This window comes from Solea senegalensis, linkage group LG8 (assembly GCF_019176455.1).
Source record: "Solea senegalensis isolate Sse05_10M linkage group LG8, IFAPA_SoseM_1, whole genome shotgun sequence".
In the NCBI taxonomy this organism is placed as follows: Eukaryota; Metazoa; Chordata; class Actinopteri; order Pleuronectiformes; family Soleidae; genus Solea; species Solea senegalensis.
The window spans coordinates 27,257,965-27,284,283 of NC_058028.1; the positions used below are offsets into that span (position 1 = coordinate 27,257,965).

General features: G+C 43.0%; 2 protein-coding genes across 5 annotated transcripts in view; one reads left to right on the forward strand and one right to left on the reverse strand.

Moving 5' to 3' along the window:
- On the forward strand, window positions 1–21,561 carry LOC122773463 (coatomer subunit beta'-like). 3 transcript variants are annotated; one of them, XM_044032179.1, is made up of 23 exons: window positions 1–223; window positions 3,193–3,330; window positions 3,414–3,500; window positions 5,706–5,832; window positions 5,932–6,080; window positions 8,011–8,157; window positions 9,272–9,371; window positions 9,626–9,768; window positions 10,458–10,657; window positions 11,959–12,069; window positions 12,673–12,761; window positions 12,851–12,957; window positions 13,034–13,177; window positions 14,652–14,782; window positions 15,584–15,791; window positions 15,913–16,023; window positions 17,049–17,263; window positions 17,336–17,428; window positions 17,517–17,697; window positions 18,586–18,657; window positions 19,581–19,953; window positions 20,014–20,438; window positions 20,542–21,561. In XM_044032179.1, exons 1-23 carry the CDS (start codon window positions 221–223, stop codon window positions 20,626–20,628), a joined length of 3,441 nt encoding a protein of 1,146 aa, XP_043888114.1. In that variant the 5' UTR covers window positions 1–220; the 3' UTR covers window positions 20,629–21,561. The 3 variants fall into 3 exon arrangements, with proteins under 3 accessions (XP_043888114.1, XP_043888113.1, XP_043888112.1); XM_044032178.1 differs by having other exon boundaries at window positions 1–247; window positions 19,581–20,438; XM_044032177.1 differs by having other exon boundaries at window positions 19,581–20,438.
- mrps22 (mitochondrial ribosomal protein S22) overlaps window positions 20,554–26,319 on the reverse strand; it is a 10,346-nt gene continuing 4,580 nt past the window's right edge. Inside the window, exons 6-9 of one of the 2 annotated variants that reach the window (XR_006360893.1) lie at window positions 26,090–26,235; window positions 24,556–24,664; window positions 21,624–21,791; window positions 20,554–20,616 (exon numbers count right to left, since the gene is read on the reverse strand). Coding sequence is in view for 1 of the 2 variants with exons in the window: in XM_044032180.1 (XP_043888115.1) it covers window positions 21,684–21,791; window positions 24,556–24,664; window positions 26,090–26,235 (363 nt within the window). In the remaining variant the exon portion in view is untranslated. Of the gene's footprint in view, window positions 20,617–21,467; window positions 21,792–24,555; window positions 24,665–26,089; window positions 26,236–26,319 lie in introns of those variants that run through there. The other variant, XM_044032180.1, reaches the window with a different exon arrangement.

The following is a 26,319-nucleotide window of genomic DNA, read 5'->3' on the forward strand; positions in this document are numbered from 1 at the left end:
AAAACTGAGCCAGATTATTACATTACCTTTTAATGAAAAACGAAGCGAGGCGAAGTCCTTTCAGATTTATTGTGAAAATCCAAACCGGAAATCACATTGTTTCTGCAATTGTTTGCTTTCTTGGTCATTGTCACCAAAGTTCCTTGAGCTGAGATTGAGTTGAGATTGAGTTGAGGAGCCCGACAGGACAGCACCGAGGCCGCTCACCCACAGAGACAACATGGTAGGCGGAACTACTTCACTTTAGGTTCATGTTTATTTTTTATATTGCTGTGTCTTAATATTATCTTGTGTCTTTCAACTGCACTCATGTGGTGAAGTCAAAGGTTTTTTTAAGCAGCAACCATGTGCAACAACAGTTTGTGTTTAACAGCAGCCTTTATCATCACATGAATAGTGGATAAATGAAACGGTGCTGCATTATAAGTGTTGAGGACACAGTCAGTGTGGAGCACTGTGGAGTATGCCTATCAACAGACACGCCCCTTTTATTGGTCCATAAAAAGTAAAAAAACCTGAATAAATGTTGATCGGTGTTCGTCAAACCTGGAAATGATGACGTTTTCAAATGTCTTATTTTGTCCACAAACCAAAATGATTCACGTTTAATGATGTATTTGTTATCCAGAGCAAAGGAATGAAGAAAATACTCACATTTATGAAGCTTAAACATCTTGTTTTAATCATGAAAAAAGCGCTGAACCGATTAAACGATTATCAAAATAGTTTTATTCGATTAATTTAGTTATCGATTATTAATCGATTCATCGATTAATTTAGTTATCGATTATTAATTGATTCATCGATTATTTGTTTCCGCTCTAACCGATAATGACACTTGTTGTGTGTCTTTCACAGTAAATCAGCTGTACACATACTGTGGTATTGTATGTAGACAGGGTCGTTTGAAGGAATTTGGGGGGCCCAAGCAAAATGGATCCCCAAGCCACCTGGCTGCTATCAGTGAAAGGGACCCCCTTGAGGGGGATCCTGATAACAGTGTCATTGCACTTTACTGCATTGACTTTCAAAGGGGCGCTCACACAGTTTGTCATTGCATTTTATTCATAACCAGTCGTTGTCTTGGGGCCCCGAGCAATTGCTTGGTTTGCTTGCCTTCTCGCGACGGACCTGTATGTAGACATGTTGCGACGCTGTTTATGCAGAGTGACATTTCGCTTTTCTGACTTCTGACTCTACTGGAACATGATAAACTCCAGAGTCTCCCCGGGGTGACGTCAGTCCCAGGTCTGGATTCAGATGTAACATCAATCAATGGATGGAGTTCCACCTGCAGAGCCAATAGGAGGGTTTGAATCCCGCCCCTGACCTGCCTCTTCATTAGCATTTAATACAACAGGTATAACTAGTAAATATTGTGGCTGAAAATATGTTCAGTCCAACAAGTTATAAGATGAAGAAAGGCTTCAACTAGTTTTACTTTCACTTCCTCATTAGGTATAACCACTGAGTATTATTTTCTCTTCACTAGTAGCGCTGAGGGCCACACTGTTGGTGTAGCGGTTAGCGCTCTTGCCTTTGCAGCATGTTCTCCCCGTGTGTGCGTGGGTTTCCTCCGGGTTCTCCGGGTTCCTCCCACAGTCCAAAAAACATATAATATTAAATTGACCATAGGTGAGAGTGAGTGGTTGTTTTTCTCTATATGTGATGGATTGATGAACTGTCCACGGCGTGACCCCGCCTTTCGCCCTGCGTCAGCTGAGATCGGCACAGATGATTTTGGTCGTGCATCAAGTTGCATTTTCCAAGTTACTTGACTCGACTCTCCTTGTTGTTTGCTTTTCCATTAGGGATCGTACCTGGTACCCGGTGCTCTATCTGTACCTGCACTGGTGAAGATCATGATACTAAAAATACTAAAACACTAATAACAATACTAGAATCAAACCCGCCATTTTTAAAAACCGGCATGAGCAAACGCAAAAATACACCACAAGATTGGACATGGTTTGGTCTGCTTGCTTTATCATCATCATTTACTGCTTTATCCTAAACATGAAGGTCACAGGGCAGCTGGTGCCAATCCCAGCAGACATATAGACCCTTTTGAGAGCTACGGTACAGAAATGTGCACGCACACTTTGGGGTCAGAAAACACACTCGTACCATTAACGTGTAACGTGTACCATTAACAGTGCAATAGTTGGCGGTGAAAATAAAACCAGCAATGGTGTCAAGTTCTTCAGAATCCCTACAGGATCTCATTAAAAAAAAAAAGACATGGTCTGTGGCTCCAAGCATCAAAAAGAGAAGACTGGGATGATGCTACTGCAGTCAAAGAGGCTTGTGTTTGTAGCGCTCACTTCATTTCATGTATGTTAGCATTTATCAGCTCTTTCTGTTAGATTACAATGAAAAGCCTATATGAAACCTATGCTGCCTAAAGTTATGTTGTGGTCTTGGACGTAGCTAGCTTGTAGTTAGCTGCCGGCCCGGCTAGCGTGCTGACAAGTAAACGTTCCTTGTAAGACTTGTATGCGCATAGACTTCCTCGCGTGTACGGGCTAGCTTTAGCTATGAGGTAAGAGTGAATAGTTGGCCTCTGGATATCTGACCACTTGCTAATATCATCTATTGCCGTTGGCTAGTACTCATTTATTTAGGTGTTGTTTGCGGTAACTCGCGGTAACAAGGCAACGAAAGAACATATTCAGAATTATTCGGTGGAGGACCGTGGACATACCTGTTGTTGACGTTTTTTGACCCCAAACTACACGTGCATTCTCGTTGCAATGTTTGTTTATGATGAAAGGGTCTATGGTGCTTTTCCACTACATGGTACCGGTATGGCACGGCTTGAACCTACACAGATTGGTTAGTTTTCCATTACAATAGAGTACCTCCTCAATGTGGGCGGGGTCATCAAAGCACGGCTGCATGAAACTGACTTTGTTTTAGACGCGTCACACACAAACGAGTGACGAGTGACTTTTAAAGCAGTTTTTTTCCATGGACTGAATCATTAGAATCATTTCATTAAGACTATCAGTTGTGTACTTCCTGCATGACTGGAGCACACACTCATTGACTCATTCATTCACACCTACGGCCAATTTAGAGTAACTTCTGCATGTTTTTGGGGGGGCCCTCTCAGCTTAAGGCTTTGTCTGCCCCTGTTTTAATGTCATCTTCTTGTTTCTGTGCTTTCTTTCTCTCATTCTCCATCCTCAGCCTCAGCGGATGGACATCAAGCGGAAGCTGACGACTCGGTCAGACCGGGTGAAGAGTGTGGAATTGCACCCCACTGAGCCATGGATGTTGCTCAGCCTTTACAGTGGCAGCGTGGTGGTCTTGAACCATGAGACACAGGTCAGACTCACACAATGCAGCGCTTCATTAATCACTCATACCGTGTATTGATAACCTTTGTGTTTTTGGTTTTCTGAATGTAGATGATGGTGAAAACCTTTGAGGTGTGTGAGCTGCCTGTCAGAGTGGCTCGGTTTGTTATCAGGAAAAACTGGGTCGTTGCTGGATCAGTAAGTACTTGTTCCCACTGGAGGTACATTTCAAGTCCTTTTTAGTCAGTCGTAGTACATCTGGATTAGGACTGGGCAACACATCCATATTATGTCTGTATGGTAACTAGGGATGCACCGATATGAACATTTTGGCCGATACCGGTATCCAATACTAATATTGCTGTTATGGCCGATAACCGATATCTACCGATATTGATATATCAATTTTTTTTTTTTTAAAGTTTCTGAGATGATAACATTTTGTACAGACTGAAAATCATGCAAGCTGAATTTTTGAATGTCTTACCTCCAAATAACAAGGTTACGTGGCTACCATACAACTCCAGTGGTAAAGGTTTTTGGAAACTTTTACCACTTGGAGCAAGTGTGTAACTACATTAAAGTACAGTTTAACTCCCTCAACTCACTGAGAAAGTTTGGATCATCAATTACAAACATGAACATGAATCAAAATAATGACATTTTCTCTCCTCTTCAGTTCAACACACCACAGTCCTGTGCTGCGTCACTAACACTGTCACATGGCCTCCACCTCCCGACACACATACACAAACAGCAACTCGACGGGTATAAACATTGGTTGTTAAAATCGGTGCAGTTTTACTCATCGGACCGATGCCGATATTAATGCCGATATATTGCGCATCCCTAATGGTGACATGAGACAAGAAAAGAGATAAGATAAGAGTCTGGATACGCTCCTATCCTGAGAAGGTATTTGACTTTTCCTGGTTTTAAAGGCTGTTACGTTGATAATCATCATTTTTAATTATACAGAATAAAGTTGTGAAATTCACAAAAAATACCCCAAAAATTTTAGAAATTACATTTTACATATTTTTAAATAGTCACTTTTAATATTAAGCCTATTTATTTAAAAGTGTATTTGAAGTATTTTTTATCATGTAATACAGATGACAAACAGTAGATATTTTATTTTACAGTGTATTGTCACTCTCCACTCTTAAAAGGAAATAACCTGTGCTTTATCTTACATCACGTGACATAGACTAAAAATACCTAGATATTATTTATAGGCCCTATTGGCCAGCCTTACAGAAATACTGATTTGATTTATATTGTGATATATAGTGACATCAAATGATATGATAAAGGATATTGCCCTAATCTTGATTTTGTCAGAAATGACATGACAATGATAAAATGACCCTTAAATATTTATCTCATTTAAGTCAGTTTGATTCCCTCGCTCATGAGATTGAGTTTTACTCAATTTACAATTATAGCAGTTTTGAATGTGCTGTCTGGACTTCAAATAAAGATTGATGACCAATCTTCACGTCTTCCATCAGAAGGGAAGCCACATTTTCTACACATTTTTCTGCAGAAAAATGAAACCAGAGACACTTGCTCTCACAAAAAAACATATAAACATTAATCAATTAAAAAAAAAAACAAAAAAAAACTGTTTTTTAACACTTAACAAAGACTGGAGAATATGTTCACTACACTGATTTTGGTAAACCGCTCACTCTCATACACCAAAGTCCTTGGACAAAAGCTAGGTACGCCTCCAGCACCAATATCTAAAGGTTTAGACACCGAAAAACAGCGCAGAATGTTGGTAACAAGCGGAATGTCTCATTATGTGGAAAAGACTGGGATCATTGTAGTTTGTCGTGTTCATCATTGCACCGCGTGGCACGTCGCTCTCATCCAGCCAGTGTGCTGTGAAACTTAAAAGTTTCCGTACGACGTCACTCACAGCGCACAGCATAGAATTAGACTGAATAGATCATTGTCACCGATACCCGATACAAATATCGTGTCGGTGCATCTTTAAAAAAAGCTCACGGTTACACAGGAGCTTCTGGTCTACTGCTGCTTTGTGTGGCAAGTTTGTGTCACAAAGCATTTTAAACGCTAATCACAAAACAACATTTGAACTGAACTCTGTGCTGTGATTTAAATTTAAAGCTTTTCTGTTGTTAACAGTGAAGGCTGTGATAAAGTGAAAATACTTTAGATATAAGCCGAGTTAGATTCTATTAGGTGAGCTTAAATATGTTTTTGTCTTTGTGTTCCTGTTGTCATGCTTTCAGTGACAATGAGCCTCTACTGTGTGTGTCAGGCTGCTTCAACTATCCCTTTAAAACTGAAGCTAAACATAAGTAATGGAGTTGTATCCATGAGTAATGAGGAGAGTTCTGGTGTGTTCATGACTCTCTCTGTCCCTCCCAGGATGATAATCACATCCGAGTGTTTAATTACAACACGTTTGAGCGAGTGCACATGTTCGAGGCTCACGCTGACTACATCCGCACCGTCGTCGTCCACCCTACACAGCCCTACGTCCTCTCCGGCAGTGGTAGGAAACAAGCGCACACACGTCAGGATCTAAAAACGTCGTATTTGACTTTATACATGAAGCTAAACGTTCATTGTCACTCTGTGTGTGTGTTTTAAGACGACATGTTGATCAAGCTGTGGGACTGGGACAGGAAGTGGGAATGTTGTCAGGTGTTTGAGGGACACAGCCACTATGTTATGCGGGTCATCTTCAACCCCAAAGACAACAACCAGTTTGCAAGTGCCTCTCTGGACAGAACTGTCAAGGTAGACACACACACACACACACACACACACACACACACACACACACACACACACACACACACACACACACACACACACACACAAACACACACACACACACACACACACACACACACACACACACACACACACAAACACACACACACACACACACACACACACACACACACACACACACACACACACACACACACACACAAACACACACACACACACACACACACACACACACACACACACACACACACACACACACAAACTAGTCACAGGCAAACCAGTTCTCTTCAGTGCACTGAATCGTTCATTCTAATGATGTATTCAGTGCTTCCTGCTGATATTGAGATTGTTAAACGTTGGAGATGAACACATGTTTTTTAACTGATTTACAGTTCGCCATTGTTTGGTTTGATGCTTGTGTCGGACGTCGCGCTCATGACTCAGTGACGACACTCCCTGACCAATCATGATGTCACATTTTAGTATCTGCTCAGCTCGCTTGGAACCTCACCAGCGTGGGTACTAAAGGGTACCAGGTTAGTACTGGTACTAATGCAAAAACTAAAGTACCAGAGTAGAGTGGAGCCAAGCCGAGTCACTATTATTATTATTATTAGAACTGTGGAGTGGATTTAAGTGCTATTACTCCAGTCTTAAACCATAACTACTACTGGCCTAGCCTCAACCCTAACCTCAGCCTAACTAGACTGTTACAGCAGATTTGTGAACCCTAAAAAAGCAGAACATAGGTTTATAAGATTAAAGATTAGATTAGATTAAAGAGTTTAATGCAGATTATAATTAATAGCTGAGTCCCAACACAGAGCCAGCAAGGTGCAGGGATAAGAGAGGTGGGAGTCCACAATACACAAAATAAATGTATCGTGAGATAGTGAGACTGTAAAACAGATTTAGGTCTTATGAGCCAAATTAGAGCTGAAACTAACGATTAATATGTCGATTATGTTCTCGATTAATCGTTTGTCCATAAAATATCAGAAAACCTTAAAAAGTGTTTGTCAAACCTGGAAATGATGATGTTCTCAAATGTCTTGTTTCGTCCACAAAGCAAAATGATTCACTTTTAATGATTTCTTTGTTCTCAGAGCAAAGAAATGAAGAAAATATTCACATTTAAGAAGCTTAAACAATCACAAATCTTGTTTTAATCATCCATGAATCGATTATCAAAATAGTTGTCGATTCATTTAGTAATGGATTAATAATTGATTGATCGTTTCAGCTCTAAGCCACAGGTATGCATTAGTGCACACTTACTCACACATCACAGGACACAAACAATGCAGTGTTGTTGATCCAGTTTGAACGAATAAGGAAGTAACAATAAACAGGGATGGGTAGTAGTACTGTCATCATCACAGAGGATGGTGGGGAGTATGTAAATAATAAATTAGAGAAATAAAAACAATTTAAAACATTAAACAATTTAAAATCAAGGAGACAAAGAATGTTTCCTCTGTTCACCAGCAGATGTGAAAGTTAAAGAGGTAAAAATGTCACAAAGCTGCAGTAAACAAGAATGTTTTCCACCCTGATTGAAACACACCTCACACGTCAGGTGTTCAGGGAGCTTGTTCCACAGGTGAAGACCCTGGGGACGCTGAGTAAACCTGTCCCTGGTGACCTGAGCGGGCACCTCTGACCCATTCAGGGACTTGTAGACCAGTAACAGGACTTTAAACTCCATCCTTTGACACAGAGGACAGGTTTTCTCTGGCAGCAGCTGCTTGGTTGATTTTTAGTGAGACCTGTAAAGACACCATTACAATACTCTAACCTACTAAAAAGAAGTTTTTCCATGTCTTGTTTTGACAATAAATAAATAATAAAGTCTATAACTCATGAATCACAGGATGAGTCCTTGGTTATTTTTCACTTATTATTTCACTTATGTCCACACCACGTGCTGCAGGTGTGGCAGTTGGGCTCCAGGACTCCTAACTTTACCCTGGAGGGCCATGGGAAGGGAGTCAACTGTGTGGATTACTACAGCGGGGGAGACAAGCCCTACCTCATATCTGGTGCTGACGATTGCCTTGTTAAAATCTGGGATTATCAGGTACACACACACACACTGACTTCCATTCATTTGTAACATTAAACATAATCAGTTCATTGTTTTTTTACAATACTCGTTACTTTGACTCACGACTATTGTGCAGGCGTCACTGTTGAATCTGGGAAAAGTAACGTCGCATTGAAAAAGGAACGACGTTGTCAGTAGTAACAGTTGTTACACTATTGTAACACTGTCAGGGCCGGCCCGAGCCTTTAGGGGACCCTAAGGAGAATTTGATGGGGGCCCCTCCTCCAACTATGCGGAGTCACCTGTGCTTGACGATTATTGACATGTCACACTATAATGTTACATTATCAATTGTATTAATCCAGACAGATTATGAACGACTCTTCCCCTGGCACAGATGCATAAGGACCTCCCTATGAGTTCAAGAGTGGGTGCACATGGGAAGTGGGGTCTGGGGCTCCTCCCCCAGAAAATCTGGTAGATGTGATTTCTTATATTGTGGTGCATTTTTGAGAGCTGGAGGAGGTCAATACATAAATGTGTTCACATTCATAGTCTTTGGCTTTTTGACTTATTAAGGTAGTGACCCCTTGACCTCTTGGGCTCGGTCGGCTCATTCAGTAATCCATCCTTGCTAGACTTCTGGCCCTTGGTAGACCCCTGTATGAATATAGTCGTTATTTACACCAAACCAGACACCTTTAAACCTTAGAGGACACTGAGTTCACACATTTATTTAAACTGTGATATTCAAAGTGAAGCACTAAGTATGGTTTACTGAAGTTACATTGAAACATTCATTCATTCATTCATTCAATCATGTCACTTTTTGTTTAAAAACAAACAAACAAAAAAAACAAACACTGCAGTAACAGAGACAATGAAAGAGCGATATTTTTTTACCATAGGTGACGGAAAAGAAGAAGAAGAAGTAGAAGAAGAGGAGACTGGATTAAGTTTGTAGTGAACATGTTTCTCAAATTAAATTCACTACGTTTCACTGCTTTTTTCCCCTCAATGAAACTCATACATAGGTGACGGTAGATACTGGAGTATCCATGCCATTCCTAATTGTGTGCATGCATCGTGTGTGTGTTTCTCTCTCTCCCTCTCTCACTCTGTGTGTATGTGTGTCTTTATCTTCTAGAACAAAACTTGTGTTCAGACACTGGAGGGTCACACCCAGAACGTGACCTGCGTCAGCTTCCACCCCGAGATGCCGTTCATCCTCACTGGTGCTGAGGATGGTGGGTTGTAAGAACCACACACACACACACACACACACACACACACACGCAGTCAGGTTTCCGTCACATGACTTCAGCGGACATTACATTGACTCTCATTCATAACTGCTATACTATACAGCACGTCTTCCCCTTGGTTTTTGTCTCATAATGTGACTGTAAACAGATTTTTGTCCCAACAACATGAGAAATAGCAGGAAAACACACACAGATAATGTGCATCTTCCTTTACTTTGAGCTCTGTGTTTTGTCAGGCACCGTCAGAGTGTGGCACTCCAACACATACCGACTGGAAAACACACTCATGTATGGGATGGAGAGGGTTTGGTGCATATGTGGCCAACCTGGCTCCAACAGTGTGGCATTGGGCTACGATGAAGGCAGCACTTTAATCAAGGTACACTGTTCTCTTGTATATACTGTGTCTCAGTGTTCTCTACATGCACCGTCAGTTGTGTTAGCTGGTTTTAGTTCAGTGTCACTTCCTGTTTTATTTTGGTAAGGGGTTTTCTCTACTTCCTGTGAGCAGCGTGTTCTGTGTCTCGCTTGATTCCCTGATTGTTTTCACCTGTGCTCCTCACCCTCTCTCCCTTCTCCCGTTTCCTGTTGCCAAAGCGTCTTACGTGTGTTGTCAGCGTCCGCTTCAGGTTCTGAACAAAGAACCAAGATCTTTTTTGTGTTTTTGTTTGTTTCTCAGTTATTTAAGGTCAAGTTTAGCTTAGCATGAGCTTTTTTTCTGAGCCCTTTTGTTAGCTGGTTAAAGGAGTCACTAAAGCTCTTTAAAAGAAAAAATAGATAAGATAATATAATATAATATAGATAATAAGAAAATGAAAGCTCTTTCTCCTGCTTTGTGAGTGTTCGTAACACATTTCCATGGACTGCTGTACGATGTGTCATACAACCAAAACAACAAAATCCTTGTATTTAGTTTGTATGCAGTTAAGAGGGATAATCTTTACAACCCTCGGTTTAATAAACAATAATAAACTGTAACAACTGCACTTCAGGTTAACGTCCACAAATCCCCTGAGAAAACAGAGTGTGACGTCTCTGTCCTCCCGATTCTTCTTCTGTCCGTCTCAGATGGGTCGGGACGAGCCGGCCATGTCCATGGACTCCAGTGGGAAGATCCTGTGGGCGCGGCATTCTGAAGTGCAGCTGGCCAATCTCAAGACCATGGCAGGGTTGGAGATCCAGGATGGAGAGCGGCTGTCGCTGGGTGTGAAAGACATGGGCAGCTGTGAGGTTTACCCTCAGACTCTGCAGCACAGCCCCAACGGCAGGTGAGACACATGCAGAGAGATGATCTGTGTCAATGTTTGAAGATCGTGTCATTGAATATAGCCCTTAAATTGTAACTATAAGGAATAAAAATTAAAACATGTAAACATGCCAGTCTGAAAAGTGATCCGACACCGCCCATACGGGAACACATTTACTTTTATATGGTGCTATCGTGTCTGATTCATTGAATTTTTCTTTTTTTTAAATTGCTCTTGGGGCCCCCTGATGGTCACGGGGCCCACATGTGGCCCTCCAATCAATTACATCCGGCCCGCCCACCACTGTGCGAGGTGATGGAATAGAGACAGAATATAAGACTAAATGTATTTGCCGGCAATATTTTTATAATAGTAATTAATAATAAAAAAGACATTGGGTTACAAAGACAATTATCCTCGTCATTATTACAAAAACGTGACCTGTTGAACTGATTATCATTCAGAAAAGAGAAAACATAATAGACATGAAAATGTGACGGATAACAAGGGAACGACAAGGTACCAGCTTAAGACAGCATGGGAACAGGTCTGCTTTGGTCTGAAATTATTATTATTATGATTATTCTTTTTATTTGTGGACATGTTGCTGCACTGTTCACGTGTGCAAAATACCTAAATAAATAATATAGAGCAGGGGTGTCAAACTCATTTTAGTTTAGGGGCCACATACGGCACAGTTTGATCTCAAGTGGGCCAGACCATCCATCCATCCATCCATCCATCATCTACCACTTTATCCTCCACCAGAGGGTCGCGGGGGTGCCGTGCCAATCTCAGCTCTCAATTGGGCGAAAGACAGAGTAAAATAAAAAAAAGCATGATAACCTATAAACAACAAGAATTAAATTTTTACAAAACATATTAGGAAAAATAAGTGCAATTTCAATACTATTACAATACTATTATGCCTAAATTAAACATTTACACATGTGCAATAGAACTTTCAGATAACAGTGGATCTACAGAGGCACAAAACATTTAGACACAGATATCCTAACTGAAAAACAGTAGTAAATTTAAAAATGTGGACCCTGTGGTGGGCCGGTTCTGGCCCACAGGCCATACTTTTGACACCCGTGATATAGAGGATTGTTTTTGACTGCTATTGCTAACAATGGCTAACTTGAGGGTTTTTGACATTCCCAGCTTTGTTGTCTGAGCTCAGATATAAATGAAACACAGCGTAACTGTGTCATTCATGGCATAAACAAAGTCCTCCCTGATCGCCAGACATCTCTCAGACAGTGTGTCTCTAACATTCTCAAACCTCACCGGTTGTGCACTCTTTTGTGAACTTGCAGGTTTGTTGTGGTGTGTGGAGACGGAGAGTACATCATCTACACGGCCGTGGCGCTGAGGAACAAGAGCTTTGGTTCAGCTCAGGAGTTTGTCTGGGCTTATGACTCCTCACAGTACGTCCGAGACACTTTAAAGCAGCGCTGGACTGGTAATCTGGCATATCGGGGATTGTGCCAGTCCAGCCCTGCTTTAAAGGGAAGAGTTTGACATTATGGGATGCAAAGGTTTTGAGTGAGCTAAGGGCTGACACTGTCCAGGTGTCCTTCCTGGGTTAGGCTCGAATATAACCCTCAGCTCATGTGATGATTTGACTGTATGTGGTTTAGAGAGAACAATGTCAGGCTGCCACATTCTCAATAATCACTGGCAAAAGCAGTTGTTTACTGCTTTAGGACCCTTTTTGTCAGGACCAGTAGCCCTCATGGAGACCAAAACCTGGTCCTAATGATGCAGAAAGTCATTTCTGAGAAACTAGTTCATTTTAGGGCTGGGATTTAAATTTTGAGCAGGTTAAGGTTAAGCATTAACAGGTTATGGAGATGCTTAGGATTAAGATCTGTCCAAATGAATGGAAGTCAATGGAGTGTCCTCAGAAGAGAAGTGTGTGTGTATGTGTGTGTGTGTGGGAGGGTCAAGAGAGGCAAAAGTAGGTCAGAGAGTGTCGTGTCTTTTAGTAAAGACTCAGCTATATTTAACTATATGCATTAAATGTATAGATATGCCATAAAGGACGGAAACAGCACAGTGAAAATCTTTAAGAACTTCAAAGAGAAGAAGACTTTTAAACCACACCTTGGTGCTGAAGGTGAGTTTCGTTGTTTCCTGTTGTGTTTGTTAATCCGACAATAATCTGTGGATACATGCATACATACAGCGCCCTCCGTGGTCCCGCAGGTATCTTTGGTGGCTTCCTTCTAGGAGTGAGGTCCCACAACAGCTTAGTCTTCTATGACTGGGAGAGTGGCGACCTCGTCCGCCGCATTGAGATCCAACCCAAACATGTGAGTCACATCCTTACAGCTGCTAATATGTACATCGCTCCGGCGCTCTTAGAAACCATTGCCTTCCTGTCACTAGATCTTCTGGTCTGAATCTGGAGAGCTAGTGTGCATCGCTGGAGACGAGTCTTTCTTTGTGCTCCGCTATCTGTCCGAGAGGGTGTCAGCAGCCCTGGAATCCAAGGAAAACATGTCTGATGATGGCCTAGAGGACGCCTTTGAGGTCAGATGTATTTCCTGAAAAAAGACTGCAAGTATGTCTGTTATAAAGGGCAACGGTTCATCAATGATAAAAGCATGTTTCCTACAAGTGGAATGGTTTGGTTTGGTACGTATACAAAATAACCAGCACCTACCGTTTCCATTTTTGGCACCCTTCCCTTGGGGTACCAGAGAGTCGGGATGTCCCGATCCGAGATTGATATCTGATATCGGTCCGATCTCAGCCAAAAAAACAAGTATGGGATTATATCGGAGTGCCTCTAAAACCTCTGATTCAACAGTCCATTCAGATCCAACTTGAAAGGAAATAATTAAAGGGGACATATTATACCCTATTTCCCCCATTAAAATAGTTCCCTGGTGTCCTAATGAACATGTCAGTGACATGCTTTGGTCAAAATACCATAAGGATGAAGCACCATAGCAGTTCAATAACCCTGCCAAAACCGCCCCTTTTATATGCAAATGAGACACAGGCAAACACACGCCCACTTCTTCCAGGGTGTTTCTGATTTGTCCTCTTTACAGCGCTCACTCGCTCAGCTCCTGTTCCCTCCGCTCCATTCCTCTCCCCCTCCCTCCACTAGTTCTCTGACAATATCAACATGGCAGCGTGAGCAGAAAACAGCGAGAGTGTCGTCACAGGAAGAGACGTCCTACATAAGGATGGAGCCGAACACTGTCCAACTGTAAATCAGTTAAAAACACTTAGGGAAAGCACCACTGATCCACCGCTGATCGCTGCATAAACAGCTGCTGTATGTGACTGTATCAGACTGAGTCTATGCTCCGGTCATGGAGGACGTACTGAACAAATATGTTTAATTAGGACGTGTCAGAATGGTCAGTTATGAGCTCTATGTGACCTTTTCTTAACAATGTGTGTGTTTGTACGTCGCTGACTAAATACGGCGACCGCTGGCCGCAGTCTGATGTGAAGTGGTGCGAACACACGAACACACGTTTGCTGACTTTATCCGGCACATTAGCTTCATATATAAAATCCTCTGTAAAACACTGTGCTCCACTGTGCAGCCACCAACAGCACACTTGTCCCTCCGCGTTGACATAATACCGCTCTTCCTCCCTCGCCTGCACTCTCGCAGGGACAAGGTGGAGCTAAGGTGGAGCTCTCCAAGTAAACTTACTGGTGGGGCGGTAACATTCGAGGTGAAATGCGCATGCTGCCGTCATAAGCGCAGGGAATTCAACATGGAGTGTTTTATCGCCTATACTTACACTAAGGGGGACCACGAAAACATGACTGAGTATTGTTTTTCCACACTTTGGCGACTGGTAGGGCCCCCAGAGTCCCAAATATAAGTATTGAAATGGTTAAAAAGTTGATTATGCATAATATGTCCCCTTTAAAACATGCAACACATTGTAGAAATACAGTGTAAAGTACAGATACATAAGTTCTTTGTTGTTTCCATTTATTATTCACATGTCTCTTGTGCTGGTTTGTTGACCAGGTGCTGGGGGAGGTGCCAGACAGGGTAAAGACAGGAGTGTGGGTGGGAGACTGCTTCATATACACCAACTCTGTGAAAAGACTCAACTATTATGTTGGAGGAGAGATCGTCACCGTTGCTCACCTGGACAGGTATTTTGCATTAATGACATGATTCCTCTTCCTCTTCCTCTTCCTCTCTCAGCCCACGGGGCGGAGTTAGCCTCAGAAGAGGAGGTTTTGTTACCCTTTAAACACACATTCTGTCATTTCTGCTGTTACGGATCACTCGCTCAGTCCAAACCATAACAAAACGTTGAGTTTGAAGACATGAGGGAGCAGCGTGACACGCGACAACACGACACAAGACGTCACCAATCGCCAGTGCTGTCACATTATGTCACAAACACAAGTCCTGCACTGGTTTTTAAGTAAAGGATCTCCAGGATTTGTGTTCCCTGTTTTCATACATACATGTTTCAACAAGGCTTTTATTATGAAGTATTAGCAGAGTATGGAGGAGGATTCAAAGACCTTAAAAGTTGATTATTCATGTGCATTTTCAAAGGTAAATCTGATGTTACATATCACAGCTGTTCTGCAAAGCATTTAAAGAGTGTTGGAAACATGTTGGCTGAATACAGAAGTTGCTTTGTCACGCTCCGACACCAAAGTCCACTCAGAGAATCAGTGTTTTTAGCTCACAGGAAGGAAAGAGTTGCTAGTTTATTGCTTCCTCATTTGGTAAGTTTGTAAGTGTTAGGTAAATCTAAGTGGATCAACAAGTCCTGTGTGCTATGATGTTCAGTACAGTGATTGATCTTTAAAAAATCCACCTCTGGCTTTGTCCTCCACATAAGCTGTGCTCTGAATCTCCTTTGTTTCTCCCTGTGATTTAGATTCAATTCCGTAAACTCTTCTCAAAGACGCTGCCTGTTTTTTCTTGTGGTGTAGGGTCATGTATCTTCTGGGTTATATCCCCTCTGACAACCGTCTCTACCTCGGGGACAAGAACCTGAACATTGCCAGCTACTGCTTGCTGCTTTCTGTGCTGGAATACCAGACTGCGGTCATGAGAAGGGACTTCAGCCATGCTAGCAAGGTTCTACCCTCAATCCCCAAGGAGCAGAGGACCAGGGTAGCCAACTTCTTGGAGAAACAGGTGTGTTTGCCTCGTGGAAGTCCTTTTCTGCTTGAAACGACACTACGTTGGTGGGGGAACCAGTTTGTTCTGACCTCAGGGTCGTGCCTTCCTTGTCCTTGTGTGTGCTTGTGATGTTTAGGGTTTCAGACAGCAGGCTCTGGCCGTGACCACGGACCCAGAGCACAAGTTTGAGCTCGCTCTGCAGCTGGGAGAGCTGGAGATGGCCTATGAGCTCGCTGAGGAGTCACAGGTCAGAGCACACACACACACATTCATTCATTGTCTGCCCCTTTATCCTCCACAAGAGGGTGGTGGGGGGACGCTGGAGCCCATGCCAGCTGCAGTGCACCCTGGACAGGTTAACAGTCCAGTACAGAGCCAACATCTACAGACACACAACCATTCACTCTCCCATTCACACCTATGCTCAGTTTAGAGTGTCCAATTAACCTCTGCATATTGTTGGACTGTGGGAAGAAACCGGAAAACCCTGGAGAAAAGCCGCGCACCCACGTGTGGCCTTTCATCAGGATATCTACAGTATTACATGCAGGATATTCTCACCTCAGATCATGGATCATCTGTTACACTGACTGTCCTCGTGTCCTCCTTCATGACACCCATGAAGCTTTTCTGTGCACTTCCTCTTTTCCTCCTGCCTGGCAGCTCCATCTTCATTGTCCCTCCCCTGCACGTGACTAGGGCTGGGCGATATGGACCAAAACCGGTATCTTGATACTTTTTGTTCGAATGGCGTTATGTGATATTTTAACGATATTTTCAACAAACGGGTTAGCTCGCTAGCTAAGCGTCTGAAGTGTGCAACAGAAACCTGGAGACCAGAGCCTCGGTGTCGGACACGGTAAACAACAAGCTGCTGGTGTGTTTTAAGTCCACTAAAAACTAGCGATGTCAAACAGGCATTACGTCACCAGCTCAACTTTTATTTTGTAGTAACGAGTAACGAAGATGGTTAAGAAAAATGTATCGGAGTAAAAGTAGACATTTTATTTAGGAAAATAACAGTTCTTAACCACCAACTGCTCACGCTCCACCTGCACCGTGTCTGCCACGGTTTTGTATCTCTGTCTCACTCTCTGTCTCACTCTCTGTCTCACAGATCTCTTACACGTGACTCTATACTCCCACGTTTCAGGATAATGACCACATTCATGTTATTTGCTAACTGTTTCCCGTCCTCCTGTGATAATCCTCTGTCCTGTGTCTTTGGCTCATTGGCACGTGTGTGTGTGTGTGTGTGTGTGTGGGCTTCAGTCTGAGCAGAAATGGAAGCAGCTGGCGGGACAGGCGACTAGAAAGTGCCAGTTCAGCTTGGCCCAGAAGTGTCTGCACAACGCTGAAGATAACGGGGGGTTATTGCTGCTGGCCACGGCCTCAGGCAACGCAGACATGGTGGGCAAACTGGCCGAGCGGGCAGAGAGGGACGGGGGGACCAACGTGGCCTTCGTCACCTACTTCATGCAAGGACGGTGAGTGGATGGAAAAGACAAAGATGTTTAGTGTGTTCTTGAACGTCATTCTATTTTCCAACATCTGCCCAGACTGGACAAATGTCTGGACCTTCTCATCAAAACACATCGGTTGCCAGAGGCTGCATTCCTGGCAAGAACATATCTGCCCAGCCAAGTGTCAAGGTGAGGTCATTTCTCCTGTGCATACATTATATTCTGCAAGTCCTTCATAACCCTGCCTCTAGGCGTCACTGCTGAGCTGTTTGTCCAGGGTGGTGACTCTGTGGAGGGAGCATCTGTCCAAGGTCAACAAGAAGGCAGCAGGTGCCCTGGCTGACCCCACCCAGTATGGAAACCTGTTCCCAGACTTCCAGCAAGCCCTGCTGGCTGAGCAGTACCTGAAAGAAACTCATGTCGGAGTCAGACCTGCTGCAGAATACCCACTCATAATGGTGAGTGGACGTGCATCAGAACACTGACTGTCATACAACCACAGAGTCAGCTCAGGGACAACACCAGCAGTAACAGGGTTTAACCACGTCACCAGAAGCTCACCTCCTAAAGTCTACGATACCTTAACCACACGCTCACCCCTGTATCTCACCCTTAGACCGCTGTGTTTACTGTTACATAGAGTGGCAAACATGTTCTGAACACGTCACACACGTAAGTTTTGTTGCCTCACAATCTGGAATTCAAATGGATGTGAAATGTAATGCAACATTAGTATTTATCAAGTCATTTATTGAGCTAATATGATAATATAAAGTAAATTAAAGTAATTTAAGTGGGTGGGACACAAGCATTCTTGGGGGCGGGCCCGGCCCCCTATGGCCCGCCCATAGCGATGGGTGTGGCCCTGCTGGATGGCGAACCTTCGATCTTGCCCTCGATTCTGACCAGTTTTCCCGTCCCTGCTGCTAAACACCACCTGTGGGGATAAGTTTGGTGGCCGGAAAGTTCCATTTCAGTCTCATCTGACCAGAGCACCTTCCTTTATACCTTTAATAATAATAGTAATAGCAGAACTGTACAGAACAGGTGTATACTGAGATCATGTGACTGCACATAGGTGGACTTCATTTCTCTAATGATGTGACTTGTGAAGGTATTTGGTTGCACCAGAACCTTCACTTATGTAAAGTCATTTCACTTCACACATAAAATCCATATTAAAAAAATGTTTATAATTACAGGTTGAAATGTAACAAAATCGATAAAAATCCAAGGAGGTTGAAAACGTTTTTAATCATTGGGGGCGGAGTCACTGCCAGGTCGACACCTCTGCTTGAAAGTATTGATCCAACACATGTTTGCGATGACATTTGTTTGTTTTCCAGCCCAATGAGGAGCGCAACGTGCGCGAGGAATGTGCTGATTTTGTGCCCAAAGATCAGGTCGATGAGTCCGAGGTGAGAACCCGCGCAGGTGCATCGTTACACAACATCCTTCAAATACTTGTGTCTATTTTACAGAAGAGCAATTATAAGTCTGGTCACAGATGTTTAAGTCTGTCACTTTTAGGGTTTCTTGTTGTGGTGCTGGTGTAGTGATCATTCCTGTTGTAAAACAGCCAATAGCAGCACCTGCTGGTCCCATGTCAGGTGCTTCAAGAATGTCAGATTATACACAGTTTGAACTTAATCTAACACATGCAGATTTTGGGGATCCTCTTAACTGACCATAGGTGTGCTTGCTTCCATCTTGTCCTTGTGTCCTCTTGTCCTCTTGTCATCTGAGACTGGCACAGCACAGATTTCTGGAGTGATGAGTGATTTGCTCGCCTCTAACATCACAGTGTGTTCTTTGGGAGAGTAAAAGAAAGAGTAAAGAAAGAACCTGGGTTCCCATGGGTCCTTGAAATCCTTGAAAGCTTGTGAATTTGGAAAAAGCTCTTTACGTGATGCTTTTGGAAATGCAAATACCAAGACCTCTGGCTGACTGAAGCTGTGTCAGCATCGTTGGTCCTTGAATTTGAGGGAGTTTTGTCCTGTAAAGTCTTTGAAAAGTCCTTGAACTTGATGTCATCCAAGGTGTGGGAGCCCAGCAGAACAGAAAATTAAAACATTTATTGAATGATCTAAGAAAATTTAAATTAAAGTGGAACTTTTCAAGTCTGGTCACTTTTAACTGTACATAGCTCCTCCTACTGTGTGTGTGTGTGTGATTCTGAGGACTCCGGGTCAGCAGCCCTGATCTTGCAAGGCTTGTTTCCCACTAACAGACAGTAAACCCCACAATCTCCCCACAGCAGACATGTAACCATCATGATGACTCTGAGAATAACTATAGTTGCTTTAAAATGGAGCAGTCACTCTTTATGTTCTGTACACAGGACGCGGTGGAAAGCATGAATGAACGCTTGATGGCAGCAGCTGCAGAGACGACTGATCCACTTTCAGCAACAGAAGAAGAATCCGTCACAGCAGCAGCTTCACGTTCTCCTGTCACCGCATCACAGCAGCATGTTGAACTAAAACAAGCTGGATCTGCATCCTCTGAGGCGGCGGCTGCATCAGCACCACAGGAGGAAGACACAGAGGACGTGTCCCTTTCTGTACAGGAAGACTTTCCCCTGACAGAGCCAGAGGTGGTACAGTCCAGACCTGACGACGTGTCTCCAGCTGCTGATGCTGCGGCCTGTGTTTCTGAAGCAGGTATTACTCAAACAACAGACGCCATCAGTCCATGTGAGACCACGTCAACAAACACAGTAGAAGCCAAGGAAGTTGTCGTTACCGTTGAATTCCCAGTCGACGCAGGAATGTCTGTTTATGACGAGCTGGAAAAAGGTTTCATCTCTTTAGATGCACCAGCAGCAGCAGAAGAAACTCCTGTGACTGAGGAACTTGTTTCTGCTTCTGCTGGATTGACCGAGGAGTTTGTCTCCCTGGAGAAAACAGACACAGATATGGAAGAGCCTGTCCGAGTCAAAAGGTTTGTCCCTGATCCACTGCTAGATCCACTTTTCCCTGATCCACTGCTAGACCCATTTGTCCAGGATCCACTTGACCCACTTGAAGATGCAAAACCACTGTTAGAGCCAGAACCAGCACAGGAAGGAGCAGAAGACGAGGGCCAGTCCACGGGAAAGTCTGAGGACGAGCCTGAGGTTGCGTCTTCTGCAGAAGCTCCTGCAGAGGAGCACGTTGAAGACCCAGCAGAGCGATGCAACGTGGATGTCATTCAGCAGGTAAAGCATTTTATTTTTAAAGAATTATATACAGTATACTGTATTTGTACATAGATATAAACGGCCTAACCTAACCACACTATGTTCAATTGTCCACTGATAGGTCCTGGATGTGCTGGATCTGGACAGTTTGGACCTGGATGATATAGACACCACAAATGTGAACCTGGACGAGGATCTGAGTGAATAGAAAAGAGAGAGCAGCATTTTTAAATTGACTGTGTTGATGCTCCCACAGACACAATGACTCTTAATGAACAAGCGTTTGCTTTTTAGGAAGAATGAAGGAGTAAAAAGTGCAGATTCATCTGCAGTCATAATTAAAGGGACGCTCATGACGACATGACGTGCTGCGCTCCTTTCCATCGGCACCTGGGAGTGACGTCACCCTCGAAAAAAACATGGAGGCCACTGTTAGCAACACACACACACACATACTGTAGCAACATGTTTACATCTAATTTACCGTGAAACAAATACGACACAAGTTCCTGTGTAAGAGACCAGGAACTTTGAACCACCTTTCAATGGATGCATTCAGGACAGTTCAAACCCTAACTTGCATGATCGGGTCTCTGATGATGGATATTTGGTCTGAACATGGTCTGTGTGTCCGTAACCCATACGACTTATTTGGGCTTCTCCCTTTAGAGGTCATCTTGCTTCCATCTTGTCCTTGTGTCCTCTTGTCCTCCTTCACGACCTTCTCAGTCCCTCATCCATCCACAATTCAAAAAATTCTTAACGATCACTTTAACTTTTTTAAACTGTCCAGGTATTCTTTGTAATCAGAGAAATCCCTGTTCTATACTTTTATGAATGTGGTGTAACGGGTCATTTAACAGAGAGTTAATGAGTTTATGTGTGTATATTTTTACTTCTTTGTATTTTACATTTCATTATAGAAAAAATTAAAAGGGCAAAGTATACTGTAGGGTCTTCAGCAGTGAATTAAATTCCTGTCTATGAACATGATCATTTTAACCAGAAGTCAGGTTGTTTTAATCCAAATCAAGCATGCCACACACATACAAAGATGTTGCTTTATTTTATAATGTACATCATTTAACTCGTCTCTCTATGTGTAAAGCACATTTTTACATGAATAAATGTCTCAAAGGTTGTTCTTCTTGTTCTGTGAAGGGTTACGTTGTCATTGAGCCAAATATAGAAAGGACAGTTAACCTTGTTTCCAGGTGATGAGGTTCCCTGGTCCTCCTCGTTGTAGAGTTCATACATTTCTATTTAGGAGCAGGTCAGTCGTGCAGCTGAACCTTCAGCAGCCGTCTGTTCATGGGCCTGAAGGACCAGCTCAATGTAGCCCGACCTCTGAGACTCCTTCTGGGCATAAACCTGCGGGGACCAAGGTCAGAGGTCAGCGAAAGACAGGAGTACGGGAAAGGTCACACAAATGACTTTGAGGACATGAAAATGTTCTGAGACTACAATCAAAGTTTGAAGGCTGGAAAAATGAGAGTGCTCCACAATCAGCCGTGACTAAACAAGAAGCCATGCGTGACGCCGCACACACACACACACACACGTGTCTCCTCCTGCTAACCTTTCAAATGAAATGGCTGTCACTCTCAATGTCCCTCCACAGTGCTGCGAGGTCAAGCGGCGGCGAGTCCTAATAAGACGTGATGTGTCCTGTATGTGGCCCCACAGTTCCCACGCTGCACAAAACCCAAACCTCCCACACACGAAACCTAAGACGAGACGGCCATGACTCGACCTCGACACAGATACACGTAGTATTGCCATTAGAAACATTTAGAATAAACATGGACTTTTAACACGCATTACAGCGTCCATTTTCTACCACGTCCTCCACATGAGGGTCACGGAGCATGACCTGTGGTCATTTTGGAGCAGGGGTCGGCCAGAGTTCTTCTCAGCATATGAAAACATATGTTCATCAGGCAAAACCTGTTTTTATCTACTCTACAAACCCTTTTTCTTCTTATCTAAACTCTTCAATATTGGATTTGCACAGAATGTTACTCGTGTTACTCGCTACGATTTGAGGCCGACGCACAAAATCGACGGCCCTATCGTCACTATCCGCACACACATTTCAGCAGGAACACCGTTGACATTCAGCCACAGAACTCGTCACATTAGAACTCCCACGAGCAAGCAGAACAAAAGCGCTCCGATGTCAATCACTGCATAGCAACTGCCACGCCCATGGAAACCATCCCCAGCAGCGTGGTGCGTTCCATTTTGTTAGCTTACATTAACCATATTTGGACGGCCGGGCCTCCTGGACTGGCACGCTTCGTCCCATCCCCAACTCAGATGTGTCAATCACTCCGCCCATGGTATTTATTTCGACTTCAAGATGACTTGGTTTAAATCATGAGGCTAATATCTGGCAGATTATACCTCACCCATTCCTTTCCATGTGTTGTGATTGCAGCTTCTACCTTGAGATGAAAAATCACTTGATTTCATTCCGCAACCCTGCTTCCTCTTCTGATGTATGGTTTCTACATTACAGTTCTAGTTACAGTACTGACCACTAACCTCTGCAGGCTTTTGAACTCACAGCCACCCACACTCACACTGGGAGAACATGCAAAGTCCATGCAGGAAGAAAGGCCCTGGTCAAATCGGGATCTGAACCTACTCGCTGTGAGGCAACATATTAGCCACTGCACCATCATGTAGCCCTGAGACATACTGTCTAAGTCTGACTAATGTACCCGGATAATGTGGTAATAATTTTCAGAGTCAATAACATTATTTTCTTGTTCAGTCCAGGAAATGCAGAAGATGTTGACGGGTGTTTACGTTGTTATTTTCAAACGTCTTATTTTGTCAACAAACCAATACACGTTTAAGAAGCGTAAAAAAAGACTTTCAAAATGACAAGTGGCCCCAACCTGGCCTAGACACTGCATGCATGTTCCACAGTTCCACATGTGCACAGAAGACATTATGAGGAGCATTTAAATAATAACAAAATAATAATAAGCTTAAATAATTGAATATTTTGAAGTGAGTGGAGGGTAGAAAGACACAGACTCCACAACAAGTCACCAGCTAAATTTGCCTTGTGTTATGAAAATAATTCAACTGGGAAGAGTCTACTTCCAGCGGCTCTACTCGCTTCGCCATGGTTTAAGTAGTGTTTCCATGAGCATAGTAACCTGGTACCAGATACTAGTTTTAGTACAGCACTCAGGCGAGGTTCCAAAAGCATGCTGAGTAGGTAACTATGCGATGATTGGTCGACTTTAATACTACTTTAATAATCGATTCATCAGTTTGAAGCTTTTTTTTCATGATTAAAACATAATTTCCAATTGTTTAAGCCTCTTAAAAGTGTGTATTTTTGCTCTATATATTTGCTCTATGTAACAAAGAAATCAGTAAAAAGTGAATCATTTTGGTTTGTGGACAAAACAAGACATTTGAGAAGATCATAAGGTTTTCTGACATTTTATGGACCAAACGATTCATCGAGAAAATAATCGACAGATTAATCGATTATGAAAATAATCAATAGTTGCAGCTCTAGAGACGTCACACACACAAATCAAGCTGAACAGTGCTGAACCGTAGATCAGTTAAAACTACTACTACTAAAATGTGGGTTAATCTCCAACAACTACCAGGAGTCTGGTGTAAAGTCACTAGTCACTCGTGTGTGTGTGTGTGTCGCGTATAAAACAAAGTCACTGCAGTTTCACGCAGCCGTGCAGTGATGACTCCGCCCACGCTAAGTAGGTACTTTTTTTATAGTGGAGATGCAACCTAATCGTGCCGTGTCATGCTGTGCTGAGGCGAGTAGAGCCGGTGGAAAAATACACCATAATAGGACCAAGCTGAAAAGGGGCAGGGCCACATGGTGGTGCAGGTTGCTACCACTGTTGCCTTGCAGCAAGGAAAATTGCCAGTTCACATTCACATTCCATTCCCTTCTAGTGTACTGACAAGGACACATCAAACTACATTTGTAACGATGTTGTGACTGAGTCCTGATGCAGCCTCATGCTGTGAGGACATGACTTGTACGACCTGCTCTCTCTCTCTCTCACACACACACACTCACTCACACACACACGGTCATAGTCAGCAGACATTTCTGTTTGGGCGGAGTTGTTCTCACCTTCAGCAGCTCGGTGCCAGTGGCCTGTTGGCTCGCAGCTTCCTGTGCTGACTCACTGTGGGGATGGACCATGTGGAACAGGGACACTAGACTCACTGCATCCTGGAGTCTGGAAACACACACACACACACACACACAATTTGACTTGTATCATGTGCTTAAATAATTTCATGTTCAAGGCACCAGCTACTGCACTCTGCACTTAGTCCTCACTTTCATCACTGGTTTGTTTGTGTAGGTTTGTTTTCCTCATTCTATGTGAGGGTCTAAGGATACAGGGAGTCACTTGCTGTGTTTGTGATGTTGGGCTATATAAATAATAAGTGACTTCATGTTGGTTCAGGTTTTCTGACGTGTGGTTGTATGAGGTACTGACCTTGTTCTTGATACAACCCCACATGAACTATCTACTTTAGGATTAACCATAGAGTGTATTTAGTTCACCCTTGAGCCCAAGTTAACGTTTGTACAAGATTTGAATGTGAGGTCACACTGACGTTGAGTGTCAGAATGAGACTTTTATATTTAGATATTTATATCTCAGCTCTACAGAGACGGCCATTTTGATCCACCATGTTTTTGCAATCGCCCATAATGAATAACGTCAAGCTGTTTTGAGTTGATGCTAACTGAAGGTTGCATAGGTTCCAGGGGTGTGCGATATATGTCGTCTACGACAGAATCTTAATTGTTGTTTGAACGATGTGTGAAATCACAATATCGAGTGTGTCGAAATCATTTTGCAAGAACAGATCAAAACACGCCTTTTTGAGAGGCCGTGTCACAACAACACGCTAACGTAGCTGCATGTGTGACTGAAGTGAAACACGACTGAACACAAACTCTAGCAGCCTGGGAATCCACGTGGTTAGATTTAATAAACGTGGATCCTCCTCACTCGCATGGAGGTGGTTTGGCTTTGAAAAACACTGATGTCGCTCAAAAGACAAAGCGGTTGTCGCTCTGTCATCTGTGGATGAACCACCGCACAGAATATAAAGAATATGAAATGCATTGTACTTTAAATATGATGAGTATTGTTTACACTGGTTTAAAATGCTCTCATGATATTTTTTGTTGCTCGTTTATAAAGTAAGTTTAAAGGTGACATGGAATGCTCGTATCGCACACATGTGAGTTACGGAGGTCTACAAAATTCAAGCACTTTCAATGACCCATGTCTATTTAGGGCGATTTTCAAAAACTTTTTTCTAATTCACTAATTTTCAAGGATTTCAAGGACCAGTGGGAAGCCCAATTATAATACCAAAACATCTGCAAAGTTGTATGTTGAAGTATTTCTGCTTCTAAACCATAGATAGAAAAGTAATGAACACATCTGTGGAAACAGCTGTTAGTTTAACTAGTTAACTTGAGATTTACATGCCAGAAACAGGAGATGGCATATATTAAAATATTGATTAAAAGGTTTATGAATCAATATTGTGTCTTCCAAATAAAAAACGATATGAATCGGAAAATGTACATTTTCAAGCCACCCGAGCATAAAACATTCATACTTTAACAAACTCACCGTTGTCTCTTCAGCATGTCCTCTATGAGCCCGTCAACCCTGCGAGCGGTGACCAGGTACCAGGCCAGGCCTCCAAAGTGTCTGGTGGAGTGCAGCAACTCGTATTTGCCGTGTTTCTCCACATCCTCATAAGTGGCTGTATGTACCTAAATACAAGAGGGATAATAAACTGCACAATAGTCTTCCAGAGTCTACTTTCATTTTACACCCAAAGAAAATGAGACATTTTA

Coding starts and splice junctions, on each gene's coding strand:
- LOC122773463 (XM_044032177.1), top strand. Junction 5,833..5,931: donor CTACGTCCTCTCCGGCAGTG/GTAGGAAACAAG, acceptor GTGTGTTTTAAG/ACGACATGTTGATCAAGCTG. Junction 18,658..19,580: donor ATCAGGTCGATGAGTCCGAG/GTGAGAACCCGC, acceptor TTCTGTACACAG/GACGCGGTGGAAAGCATGAA.